This window comes from Podarcis gaigeae, assembly GCF_964106915.1.
Source record: "Podarcis gaigeae genome assembly, chromosome: 12".
Lineage (NCBI taxonomy): Eukaryota > Metazoa > Chordata > Lepidosauria > Squamata > Lacertidae > Podarcis > Podarcis gaigeae.
The window spans coordinates 45,746,326-45,759,124 of record NC_139688.1 but is presented as its reverse complement, the minus strand read 5'-3'; the positions used below and the strand labels follow the sequence as shown (position 1 = coordinate 45,759,124).

Here is a 12,799-nt window from a genome sequence, read left to right as displayed (position 1 = left end):
AACTGATGATGTGTTGTTCAGCTAAACCAGAATTCATGGTTTGTTTTCTCTCTGCGTGAGTGGCAAGGGGACTCACAGCCCAAATATGCACATTCATGGTAAGTCATTAACTACCGCTGTGGGTTAAACCACGGAACCTAGGACTTGCCGATCAGAAGGTCGGCGGTTCAAATCCCAGTGACGGGGTGAGCTCCCGTTGCTCGGTCCCTGCTCCTGCCCACCTAGCAGTTCGAAAGCACGTCAAAGTGCAAGTAGATAAATACGTACTGCTCCGGCGGGAAGGTAAACGGCGTTTCTGTGCCCTGCTCTGGTTCACCAGAAGCGGCTTAGTTCTGCTGGCCACATGACCCAGAAGCTGTACACTGGCTCCCTTGGCCTACAGAGCGAGATGAGCGCCGCAACCCCAAAGTCGGTCACGACTGGACCTAACAGTCTTTACCTTTACTGTAATGTGCAAACCAGAGCATTGACTATTGATGTGTGGACCAGCCGGCACAAAGTGATCACTACAAGTAGAACATTCATATCCCCTGCTATCATTTTGGACCTGGTATTTTCCCATGAAAGCAGCCCACATATTTCCCTGGACCATCCAGAGTTGAATAATTAAGTGATGTACATGCATGCATGTATGAATCAACCCTTGACTTGCCAAGTCTAGTCACTAGTTTTGGCAGACGACGAAGGGCAAACGTCTCCTTTCGGCCACTCAGCGTTTTGTATTCTTGTGACTTGCTTAGGTTGCAAAATGAATCAGCGGCCCATGAAGTCCTTCGGAGCATTCAAAAGTACTTCGCAGACCTGCCCTTTGAATTTAGGGGCACTCAAATCATAACCGGGCAAGAGGAAGGGGTGTACGGATGGATAACAGCCAACTATTTAATGGGCAATTTCTTGGAGGTGCGTGGAAAAATCTGCATGTTTTATCGCATACTATTCTTTGATGAGTTGCTAGTGTTTGAACGGATGTACGCTGAGATTAGCATAACCTCCAGGAAAGGGAAGATTGTGGTACGATGTATGCATATATAAATATACAACCACCTAAAACTGTGGTTGTAGTACTAAGATTATCTTTATAGCAAAGGTTCCTGCCTTGAATTAGTCTTTTGTTTTACCTAGCAAACTGGTCTCTCCTGTTAAAGGCATAAAACATCATATAAGGGGATGACATTGAGTCATGTTCTTAAAATTACAACACCCATTTAAAGTTGTTGTTGTTGTTGTTGTTGTTGTTGTTGTACCTCGCCCATCTGACTCAGTTGCCCCAGCAACTCTGGGCAGCTTCCAACAAATATAGGCAGAAGTACTGTTTTGGGGAAACAGGGGACGGGCAGGTGTGGGGGACTCCCTGGTCCTGAATGGGGTAACTGTGCCACTGAAGGACTAGGTGCGCAGCCTGGGAGTCATTTTGGACTTACAGCTGTCCATGGAGGCACAGGTCAATTCTGTGTCCAGGGCAGCTGTCTATAAATTCCATCTGGTACGCCGGTTGAGACCCTACCTGCCTGCAGACTGTCAGGGAGTTTTAAACATTTGACATTTTATTATTTTTTATATTTTGCTGGAAGCTGCCCAGAGTGGCTGGGGAAACCCAGCCACATGGGCGGGGTATAAATAATAATAATAATAATAATAATAATAATAATAATAATAGCATAATGAAACACTAAAAACTTCCCTATACAGAGCTGCCTTCAGATGTCGTCGAAGGCCGAGGAAGCTGGCGTTTGTCCGATTGGCGCAGCGACGGTCCGCCGGGGGGATGATGATTGATGTGGCGGTGGTCCCCTCAGAGGGGGCTGATTGTTGCTGCGGCAATCCGCCGGGGGTGCAATCGGTGCGGCGGTGATCTGCCCTGGGGGGATTTTGTCGCACCCCCCTGGGATGACACCTGGGGCAAACTGCCCCCACCGCTCCCCTTCCTATGCCCCTGGCAACGGGAGCTCACCCCGTTGCGCTGATTCAAACCGCCAACCTTCTGATCGGCAAGTCCGAGAGACTCGGTGGTTTAGACCACAGTGCCACTCACATCGCAATGTCAGAGCATTCTTTAGAGATGAAACTTCTGATTACCAGAACAACATCGAAGACTCAACCACTGGTATATCACAAGTGGACTCTTCATTACTGCGTTTGCAATTGTTCAAGATAAAACCTATTTTGGAAAGAGAAGAAATGAGCACTGAACCACTGATATATCATAAGTGAACTCTTCATTTACTGCATTTGCAGTTGTTCAAGATAAAATCTACCGTATTTTTTGCTCTATAAGACTCACTTTTTCCCCTCCTAAAAAGTAAGGGGGAATGTGTGTACGTCTTATGGAGCGATTGCAGGCTGCGCAGCTATCCCAGAAGCCAGAACAGCAAGAGGGATTGCTGCTTTCACTGTGCAGGGATCCCTCTTGCTGTTCTGGCGTCTGAGATTCAGAATATTTTTTTTCTTGTTTTCCTCCTCCAAAAACTAGCTGTGTCTTGTGGTCTGGTGCGTCTTATAGAGCGAAAAATACAGTTTGGGAAATAAACTGCTTTTGCCATTTCTATGGACGTCTATTGTTTGCTTTCATCACCAGTTTCCTTGGTGATATTATATTGTGTCGGTTGGAGTAGTCATTGTACGATCACCCTGTTCATTGTTTTATGGCCAGGTAAGCTTGCCAGGGCCCCCACACTTTGCCCAATGCCCCCTCAAACCTGGAACTGGCCCGTCCTGTTGGTTTCAGTATTGTGGTGCTGACTGTGCACGGGCTGAACATCTTTGCCTACACATTTGGCTCGCGATACAGGCCTGGTTGGCATATTTTCCTAAGTGAAACTGGTGGCGCCCCAACCACCCTGATCAAATGTACGTAGGGTGAACTATACTATTCCACACTCTTGTTGTGACAGCATCTTGCTACTTCTTTGGCTTCATTCTTTGGAAGAACATTCTGATTTATATGGCTCCCACAGGCGATCTGGGGAGCGCTTTCTGCATCGATCTCAGCACAGTTTCGTGACGCCCTGTAAGCTCAGAAGGGAAGTTTAGACAGGAGAGCAGAGCCCCATGGTGGCCCGGGATGTCCAATCTGTTAAGTGTGGGCAAACATATCAGACGATACAGCAATTCTTCCAAGCAGCTCTTTATTTGTAAGCTGGAACAGAACTGAACTGAAGGCCTCACTCAGCCTGCTTATATAGAGCTCCAGTACCTTGTTACTGTAACAACTTTCTAAAACTATCCAATCACTGAAAGTCACTTTCAATCCTTCATTTGCATACAAACTATCCAATCACTGAACGTCATTTTTGATCCTTCATTTGCATAACTATCTACAGTATCCCCCTGCTGGCCCAGGGTGAGAACTTCAGTACATAACAAAATCTACCTTCTTCTTTTCCAGAGAAACCTTTGGAGGGCCTGGGTCCATCCCCACGGAGCAGAGACCACGGGTGCCCTCGATTTAGGAGGGGCCTCCACCCAAATATCGTTCATCCCCGATGAGACCGGCGACACGACCAACAGCACGCTGCCAGTGCAGCTGTACGGCTATGAATACAGCGTGTACACGCACAGCTTCCAGTGTTACGGGAGAGATGAAGCAGAGAAAAAACTGCTGGCATCAATACTACAGGTACGGCTGAGGGAATGCTCTTCTGCTAGGACGGTCTGCTTCTTGAATGCAGAGAAGGGTACAGAGTTCAGTGGTGGAACAAACAGTTTGTGTTAAGTTGTGGGTGAACATATCAGACGACACAGCGATTCTTCAAACAGCTCTTCTTTATTCAGAGGCCAGAACAGAACTGAACTGAAGGGCTCAGTCAGCCTGCTTATATAGAGCTCCAGTACAACATTACTGTAGCAACTTTCTAAAACTATCCAATCACTGAATGTCACTTTCGATCCTTCATTTGCATAACTATCTACAGCATCCCCCTGCTAAAACTATCCAATCACTGAACGTCACTTTCGACCCTTCATTTGCATAACTATCTACAGTATCCCCCTGCTAAAACTATCCAATCACTGAACGTCACTTTCGATCCTTCATTTGCATAACTACCTACAGTATCCCCCTGCTGGCCCAGGGTGAGAACTTCAGTACATAACAGTTTGCATGGCTTGTTTGCCATTTTCTCATAACAAAAAGCCTGGAGCAGTGGAGATTCAATCAGCAGTCTTCTTTCAAAAAGTAAAAAGTGGGACGTGCCCAAAAGTCATTTTAGGAATGGTTGAATTTTTTTAAGACAACACACAAAAAAAGAAAAAGAAAAAAAAGCGATGACAATCTAAGTTATATCAGTCCGAGTTACTGGCCACAGGGGAAGATGGAGAGACTAGAAAACAGAGGAAGTCAAAAGCTGATGTAACCAAAACCCAGTGGTTTTTATTAAGCCAAAGCAACTTCAGAAAGGTGGAATTCAGAGAAGCATTGGAGGAGGTTTTTCTACTGCAAAGCTGCCTCCCTTTATGGATGCATGTTGGAAAGGGAAAATTGCAAAACATACGGCCTATTTTAGTGACGTTGCCTGTAACAATAACTCCTGTCGAAATTATCCCTCCTGTTTAAAACCTTCTCGTTTGTTTATTGTTTGTCAACTGCCAGAACTCAGGTGATAAATCCAGGATCAATAACCCATGCTATCCTCGGAATTATAAAACTGTTGTAACCACAAAATACTTGTACGGCAGCCTCTGCACGGCATTTCTAAGGCCAGAGAACGACAACCCAGACCAGCTTGTAAATGTCACTGGAAGTGGAGATCCAGCTCTTTGCAGGGAAGCCGTATCCAAGTTATTTGATTTCGCAAGTTGCAGGGGGAAGGAAGACTGTTCGTTTAATGGCGTCTATCAGCCAAAGGTTAAAGGGAACTTTGTGGTACGTTTTATTTGCCTGGTGCTTATTGTGCTGTTCATCTGTGTATGTGTGTATGTATGTGTAGTTGTGTAGTCAGCATTTCTTTACAACTGGAAACTATTCAAGAAATTACAGGATATCGCTTATCTGAATTCCCCGAAATAATCATGTTATGTGTGATTAAGAGGTAAGTTGAAAAAGAGATAAGTTGAAAAGTTGGTTGCTATTATTGGATGAACAGGGGAGGGAACTTAGAGAATATTGATTTCCCAGATAAGAGCTAAATAAGGAGTTTTCAAGAAAATAAATGTTCATTGAAAAGGGGTCTTATTAAGAAATTTCTGGAATAACATGCAGGATAATAGCCCAATTTGTTGTTTCCCATGTTTTGCTCTGAAGGAAATTTGGTGAACTATTGTTTAGAATCATGTTTCTAGACATACACATGTTTGTGTGTTTACAGATTGTATCCCATTTCATTTCTGTCCTGCTTTCGTTTTTGTAAAATAGTAAATAAATAAGAAAAAAAAATTAAAACCACAGTTGAGGTCTAACTTTTACCTGCCTTAATCCATAGGCCTTTTCTGGATTTTACTACACAGTCAATGCTCTGAATTTAACTGGAGAATTTTCACTGGCTGATTTTAATTCAAGCATGTGGACATTATGTTCACAGAATTGGAATCAGGTCTGTATCAATCTTCTGAACTCGTAGAAGGGAACTGTTGACAAAAGTTTGCTATACCTGTGCAAAACTAAACACTCTCATTCATCGGAATGCTTAAGGGGAAAAAATGACAGGACAAAATTTATTTAGGCTGCATTCCAACGCACACTTTCCTGTGAATAATTTCCACTATTTACCATGAGACTTACTTCCAAGTAAATATGTCTTGCTTTTCATAAAATTTAGATTCAGACTCTGAAACTTGACAACAGAAGCATGTTCCTAATGCTGAGAATTATCTAGCCAAATTATCTAGATGCAAGTGTTTAAATGTTGCTGGATCATGCTTTTTATTTTTATTGTTAGAATGGTAAAACAAAAATCTAATATTCCTGCATTGGAGGGGGTTGGACTAGTGTCGCTTCCAATTCTATGATTCTATTATTCTCATACTCAGTTCTATACAAATACCGTATTTTTTGCTCTATAAGACTCACTTTTTCCCTCCTAAAAAGTAAGGGGAAATGTGTGTGCGTCTTATGGAGCGAATGCAGGCTGCGCAGCTATCCCAGAAGCCAGAACAGCAAGAGGGATTGCTGCTTTCACTGCGTAGCGATCCCTCTTGCTGTTCTGGCTTCTGAGATTCAGAATATTTTTTTTTCTTGTTTTCCTCCTCCAAAAACTAGGTGCGTCTTGTGGTCTGGTGCGTCTTATAGAGCGAAAAATACGGTAACTAAAACCAAAATACAGTTCTCTAGCAGATGTTTTAACAGGTATCCTCTAGAAATATAATATATATCACTTCAAAACAAGTTGGCACGATTGGTTCCGAGCAGATCTCCACATTTATATTGTTTCCTTGCTGTATTTCTTTCCCTTGACAAACTCATATTCACAGCTAATTACCGTACACCATGAGTCTTGCCTTGGATTTTCAGAGTACCATTTCTTTACCTGCCCTAATGACCTCGATCACAACGGAAGGCCAGAGTAGAAATTCCCCCAATGAAATAAATATTAATGTTGATTTGGTTTTGAGTAACCGTTTTTGTTTTTCAGCTTCCGTACATGCTACCTAAATTTGATGAAATCTACGCAAAATCTTACTGCTTTTCAGCTAACTACATCTATTACCTGCTTATACATGGGTATAAGTTCAGTGCAGAGACTTGGCCACAGATCCGCTTTCAGAAGGAAGTAAGTGTAACTTCCATCCCTCAACCCCCCCCCCTCAAAAGATAGTGGAAGTCTTGAAAGGTTAAGACTTTGGAAGTCTGAGGGTGGGAGTCTTAAGGGTGGAAGTCTTGAAAGATTAAAACAAAGTTAGGGACTCAGAGCTGTTGTCAATAGATGTTTCTTAACCATTGCAAAAATTAAAAATAAATTTGGAACACAGTTGACTTTATTGTGAACACAATTGCTCCAGCCACTACTTCTTTGGCGATCACTTGTAGCCGAGTAAGATTGTCTTCCACGAGCACAGTCTTAACAGTGAGTCTGTAAGTTATGTGGAAGTCAATTCTGGATCCACATGTTCTTCCACAGTGGGGATGTAGGTTTCCAGATAGGAGTTGATCACGGTGAGGGTTTGCCAAGCATGTCTTCATCTTAGCACGTTCCTCCCTTTTGTCCTGAGTTCGAGCATCTTCAAAGTCTATGACAACTTTGGTAAAGTCCCAATTGTCGGTATTTGTACTACATTTTTTAAGATTTGCCTTGAGGGAGTCTTTGAACCTCTTTCCTTGTCCCCTGGTATTTCGCTTTCCATTCTTAAGTCAGGAATAGAGTATAGTGGTACTTAGGGTTAAGTACTTAATTCGTTCCGGAGGTCTGTTCTTAACCTGAAACTGTTCTTAACCTGAAGCACCACTTTAGCTAATGGGGCCTCCCGCTGCCGCCGCACCGCCGGAACACGATTTCTGTTCTCATCCTGAAGCAAAGTTCTTAACCTGAGGTATTATTTCTGGGTTAGCAGAGTCTGTAACCTGAAGCGTATGTAACCCGAGGTACCACTGTAGCTGCTTTGGAAGACGATCATCAGGCATCCGCACAACATGACCAGTCCAACAAAGTTGATGTTGAGGAATCATTGCTTTGACACTGCTGATCTTTGCTTCTTCCAGTACACTGGCATTAGCTTGCTGGTCTTCCCAAGTAATGTGTAAAACTTTTCCAGCCACTAGGGATATAGGAAGCTGGCTTTCAGAGTCCAGGCATCTGTCGTCTTAATTTAGGATTGCTTAGACTGACTCTCCAGGATGTGAGTCAGGGTTCTCTCCTAGCCCCATTCAGAGATGCTGGGGACCCTCTGCTCTAACACTGAGCTATGATGCTCCTCCAGGACTTTGTTAGATGGCAGCTTGAGGTTTTTTGAAGTGGTGGCTAAGGTTTTTTTTCAAGTAGGGGGAGGCCTTGACCCTTGGCCAACCCTCCATGGGTTGCACGTCGAAAGGTGCGGTGTGGCATCAGAGCAGGGGACCCTTGGGAGTGGTCAGTAAATATATACCTGTGTGTATATTTATGTGTGTATATGAGTGTATACTAATGGACAAATGGGGGACACCAAAACTTTTGGCATTGCCCTAGGGATCAGTACTATTTTTTGGAAGTACTTCAGGGTATACAGTTCTGGCACCTTTTTTTTTCCAAATGTTAAAAGTGTGGTGCTTGCCGTTAAGAACTTCCTGGCAGGTGCTAGCACTTTTTTCTATTAAAAAAGAAAAAAGAGGAAGAAAGCACTGGTAGGGATCATATGTGAGTAGTCAGCAAATTAAATTTAATTTTTAAAATGGTCTTTGTTTTTTAAATTGGGCAGAGGGAACAGTGGAGCAGGCTGCACAAAGCCCATGAACCTGTTGCAAAGGAAAACCATGATTTCGCAATACATTTGAAGTGGGCCAGTCTGGACTAAAACGTCTATTCGGCTTTCTTTCGGAAAGCATTAAATACCTATGGTCCTGCTAGCCAAGTAATCCCTGCCTCTCTGCACAGAAGATACTGCTCATCCTTCCTGCAGAAATACCGCTACGTGTGCAGATCTGACAAAAGAAGCAACACAGTACATAGGAAAAAATCAGCAAAAAATAATTTTACTCTGCATTTTGCAACAGATTACAGAAGCAAAATATTATGACCAGAACTTATTACAACATATCTTGGCATTGTCAAAAGAGGTGGCAAGGGAGAGCGTGTTTTGGAAATCCTTGCTTGACATTATTTTGTTTTAAACATTATTAACCAGAGTATTTTTTTAGTTGGCTTATTGACCTTTCTTTGTCCATGGAGTTTTCTTGGCAGGGATACTGGAGTGGCTTGCCAGTTCCTGCTCGGCACGTTTGGTCAAAACTCTCCACTATGACCTGTCCATCTTGGGTGGCCCTGCATGGCATAGCTCCTAGCTTCTCTGAGTTATTCAAGCCCCTTCGCCACGGCAAGGCAGTGATCCATGAAGGATTTCAAGGATCCATGAAGGATTTCAAGGATTTAGATTTGGTGGACAGAATGCCTGAAGAACTATGGATGGAGGCTCATAACATTATACAGGAGGCAGCAACGAAAACCATCCCAATGAAAGGGAAATGCAATAAAGCAAAGTGGCTGTCCAACGAGGCCTTACAAATAGCGGGAGGGAGAAGGCAAGCAAAATGTGAGGGAGATAGTGAAAGATACAAGAAATTGAATGCAGATTTCCAAAAAATAGCAAAGAGAGACAAGAAGGCCTTCTTAAACGAGCAATGCAAAGAAATAAAGGAAAACAATAGAATGGGAAAAACCAGAGATCTGTTCAAGAAAATTGGAGATATGAAAGGAACATTTCGTACAAAGATTACCATATTAAAAGACAAAAGTGGAAAGGATCTACCAGAAGCAGAAGACATCAAGAAGAGGTGGCATGAATACACAGAGGAACTATACCAGAAAGAAATGGATGCCTCGTATACCCCAGGAAGTGTGGTTGCTGACCTTGAGCCAGACATCCTGGAGAGTGAAGTCAAATGGGCCTTAGAAAGCACTGCTAATAACAAGGCCAGTGGAAGTGATGATATTTCAGCTGAACTATTTAAGGTATTAAAAGATGATGCTGTTAAGGTGCTACACTCAATATGCCAGCAAATTTGGAAAACTCAGCAGTGGCCAGAGGATTGGAGAAGATCAGTCTACATCCCAATCCCAAAGAAGGGCAGTGCCAAAGAATGCTCCAACTACCGTACAATTGCACTCAATTTACACGCTAGCAAGGTTATGCTTAAAATTCTACAAGGCAGGCTTAAGCAGTATGTGGACCGAGAACTCCCAGAAGTGCAAGCTGGATTTCGAAGGGGCAGAGGAACCAGAGACCAAATTGCAAACATGCGCTGGATTATGGAGAAAGCTAGAGAGTTCCAGAAAGACATCTACTTCTGCTTCATTGACTATGCAAAAGCCTTTGACTGAGTCAACCACAGCAAACTATGGCAAGTTCTTAAAGAAATGGGAGTGCCTGATCACCTCATCTGTCTCCTGAGAAATCTCTATGTGGGACAAGAAGCTACAGTTAGAACTGGATATGGAACAACTGATTGGTTCAAAATTGGGAAAGGAGTACGGCAAGGCTGTATATTGTCTCCCTGCTTATTTAACTTATATGCAGAATTCATCATGCAAAAGGCTGGGCTGGATGAATCCTAAGCAGGAATTAAGATTGCTGGAAGAAATATCAACAACCTCAGATATGCAGATGACACAACCTTGATGGCAGAAAGTGAGGAGGAATTAAAGAACCTTTTAATGAGGGTGAAAGAGGAGAGCACAAAATATGGTCTGAAGCTCAACATCAAAAAACGAAGATCATGGCCACTGGGCCTATCACCTCCTGGCAAATAGAAGGGGAAGAAATGAAGGCAGTGACAGATTTTACTTTCTTGGGCTCCAAGATCAGTGCAGATGGTGACAGCAGCCACGAAATTAAAAGACGCCTGCTCCTTGGGAGAAAGGCGATGGCAAACCTAGACAATGTCTTAAAAAGCAGAGACATCACCGTGCCAACAAAGGTCCGTATAGTTAAAGCCATGGTTTTCCCAGTAGTGATGTATGGAAGTGAGAGCTGGACCATAAAGAAGGCTGATCGCCAAAGAATTGATGCCTTTGAATTCTGGTGCTGGAGGAGACTCTTGAGAGTCCCATGGACTGAAAGAAGATCAAACCTATCCATTCTTAAGGAAATCAGCCCTGAGTGCTCACTGGAAGGACAGATCCTGAAGCTGAGGCTCCAATACTTTGGCCACCTCATGAGAAGAGAAGACTCCCTGGAAAAGACCCTGATGTTGGGAAAGATGGAGGGCACAAGGAGAAGGGGACAGCAGAGGACGAGATGGTTGGACAGTGTTCTCGAAGCTACAAACATGAGTCTGTCCAAACTGCGGGAGGCGGTGGAAAACAGGAGTGCCTGGCGTGCTCTGGTCCAGGGGGTCACAAAGAGTCGGACACGACTAAACGACTAAACAACAACAACAATTGACCTTTCAGACAGTCTGAGCTTCAGCTTTGAGCTAGTTCAGAGTCTCAGCAAGTAGGCTGAGCATGTAACATTATACAGCAATAAGATTCAGGTGCATGCACCCTCTCATATCACATATAAAATCTTCAGTTTGACTCAGAGCCTCTTCACAGGTTCATTATTGGATGCAATAGTCCCACTTGTGCCATCTGTCCACTCCTTCTTAGCAAGAGCATTGAGAACAGTGTCTGTGTGCGAATGCAGATGGAGTTAACATGAAAAGATGCAATGAATGGGAAGAGGTGGAATAATAATAATAATAATAATAATAATAATAATAATAATAATAATATAATTTTATTTATATCCCGCCCTCCCCAGCCGAAGCCGGGCTCAGGGCAGCTAACAACAACAAAATAATACAACATTCTAAAATCATTTCATTATAAATTTAATTCAATTCAAATTGATGGCAACCATTGGGCTAGAGTTCTGTGAAGATTGCCAAAGGAGGGAGTCAGGCTGTGCCCTGGCCAAAGGCCTGGTGGAACAGCTCCGTCTTGCAGGGGCCTTAGTCTCTTGTAACAGAGTGTTCCACCAGATCGGAGCCACAGCCGAAAAAGCCCTGGCTCTGTATACAGTGGTACCTCGGGTTACATACGCTTCAGGTTACATACGCTTCAGGTTACAGACTCTGTTAACCCAGAAATATTGCTTCAGGTTAAGAACTTTGCTTCAGGACGAGAACAGAAATCGTGCTCCGGCGGCACAGCGGCGGCAGGAGGCCCCATTAGCTAAAGTGGTGCTTCAGGTTAAGAACAGTTTCAGGTTAAGTACGGACCTCCGGAACGAATTAAGTACTTAACCCGAAGTACCACTGTATCTGCTGAAGATTTGCTTCCACATACAGATATTTGTGAACTGGCATTTTACTACATGCACCCAACATGCTAGTTTTGCTATTCACAAATGTATGAAAATATGCTATTAATTTCTTATAGCAACTTTTTTGGTCATATTAAAAAACAACAACCCACAATACATAGGAAAAGCAGATCTTCTATCTTCTAGAATGGCCCTGAGGTTTATTATCTGAAGAGTCTAATTTGCTGTTCTTTTCCTGTGTTTCAGGTCGATAACAGCAGCATAGCCTGGTCGCTAGGCTACATGCTCAGCCTCACCAACATGATTCCGGCAGAGAGGAATATGATCTTGGCCCCCATGAGCCCCTCCCTGTTTGCTGGGCTGCTCCTCTTTTTCACAGCCGTGGCGTTACTGTGCCTCATCTTCCTTGTGTATTCGTGTGTGGTGTCGCGCATGCGAAAGAACGCCTGTCATGTCGACCACGTGTTTCCTGTAGAATAAATACGCTCATAACAGAGAGAACAGAACGGTCTCTTATTTGAAAAAGTAGTGTTTTACAACATAAGGAAAACGGCGGGTGCTTTCGAACTGAGCCATTCTGGTGCAGCAACAAGACGAAATGAAGTACCGGCAGAAAAAAGCCCTGATGCATCTGTTGGAGAAATTCAAAAAGAAGTTCCTAGACTGGAGGCATTTCCTCCCAGAAACCCCAAACAAAAGGGTGCAGGCTCCAAGTGAAAAGAAAGGCCCTTATTGAAATAAAAATACGGATAGGGACAGCCTCAAAAATAAGGAGGCTGCCAAGAACCACATCATGAGCGTCATTGCCTTTGACCAATGAAAGGATCACAGCAATCTTAACAGTTGCAATCCAATGACATCATCCTAAACCAATCAAATCACCGGGTTTTTCAGATCAGCCCTTATCATAATATCACATGATTGCATATAA

The 12,799-nt window shown here is 43.4% G+C and overlaps 1 protein-coding gene across 3 annotated transcripts in view; it reads left to right on the top strand.

Moving 5' to 3' along the window:
• ENTPD3 (ectonucleoside triphosphate diphosphohydrolase 3) overlaps window positions 1–12,374 on the top strand; it is a 28,545-nt gene extending 16,171 nt beyond the window's left edge. For 2 of the 3 annotated variants that reach the window (XM_083705897.1, XM_083705896.1), the window contains exons 6-11: window positions 741–900; window positions 3,386–3,616; window positions 4,589–4,861; window positions 5,418–5,528; window positions 6,567–6,704; window positions 12,115–12,374. In XM_083705897.1, the coding sequence (XP_083562023.1) occupies window positions 741–900; window positions 3,386–3,616; window positions 4,589–4,861; window positions 5,418–5,528; window positions 6,567–6,704; window positions 12,115–12,348 (1,147 nt within the window). In that variant the 3' untranslated portion in view covers window positions 12,349–12,374. The remainder of the gene's footprint in view (window positions 1–740; window positions 901–3,385; window positions 3,617–4,588; window positions 4,862–5,417; window positions 5,529–6,566; window positions 6,705–12,114) is intronic. The other variant, XM_083705898.1, reaches the window with a different exon arrangement.
• The last annotated feature ends 425 nt before the right edge of the window (window positions 12,375–12,799 follow it).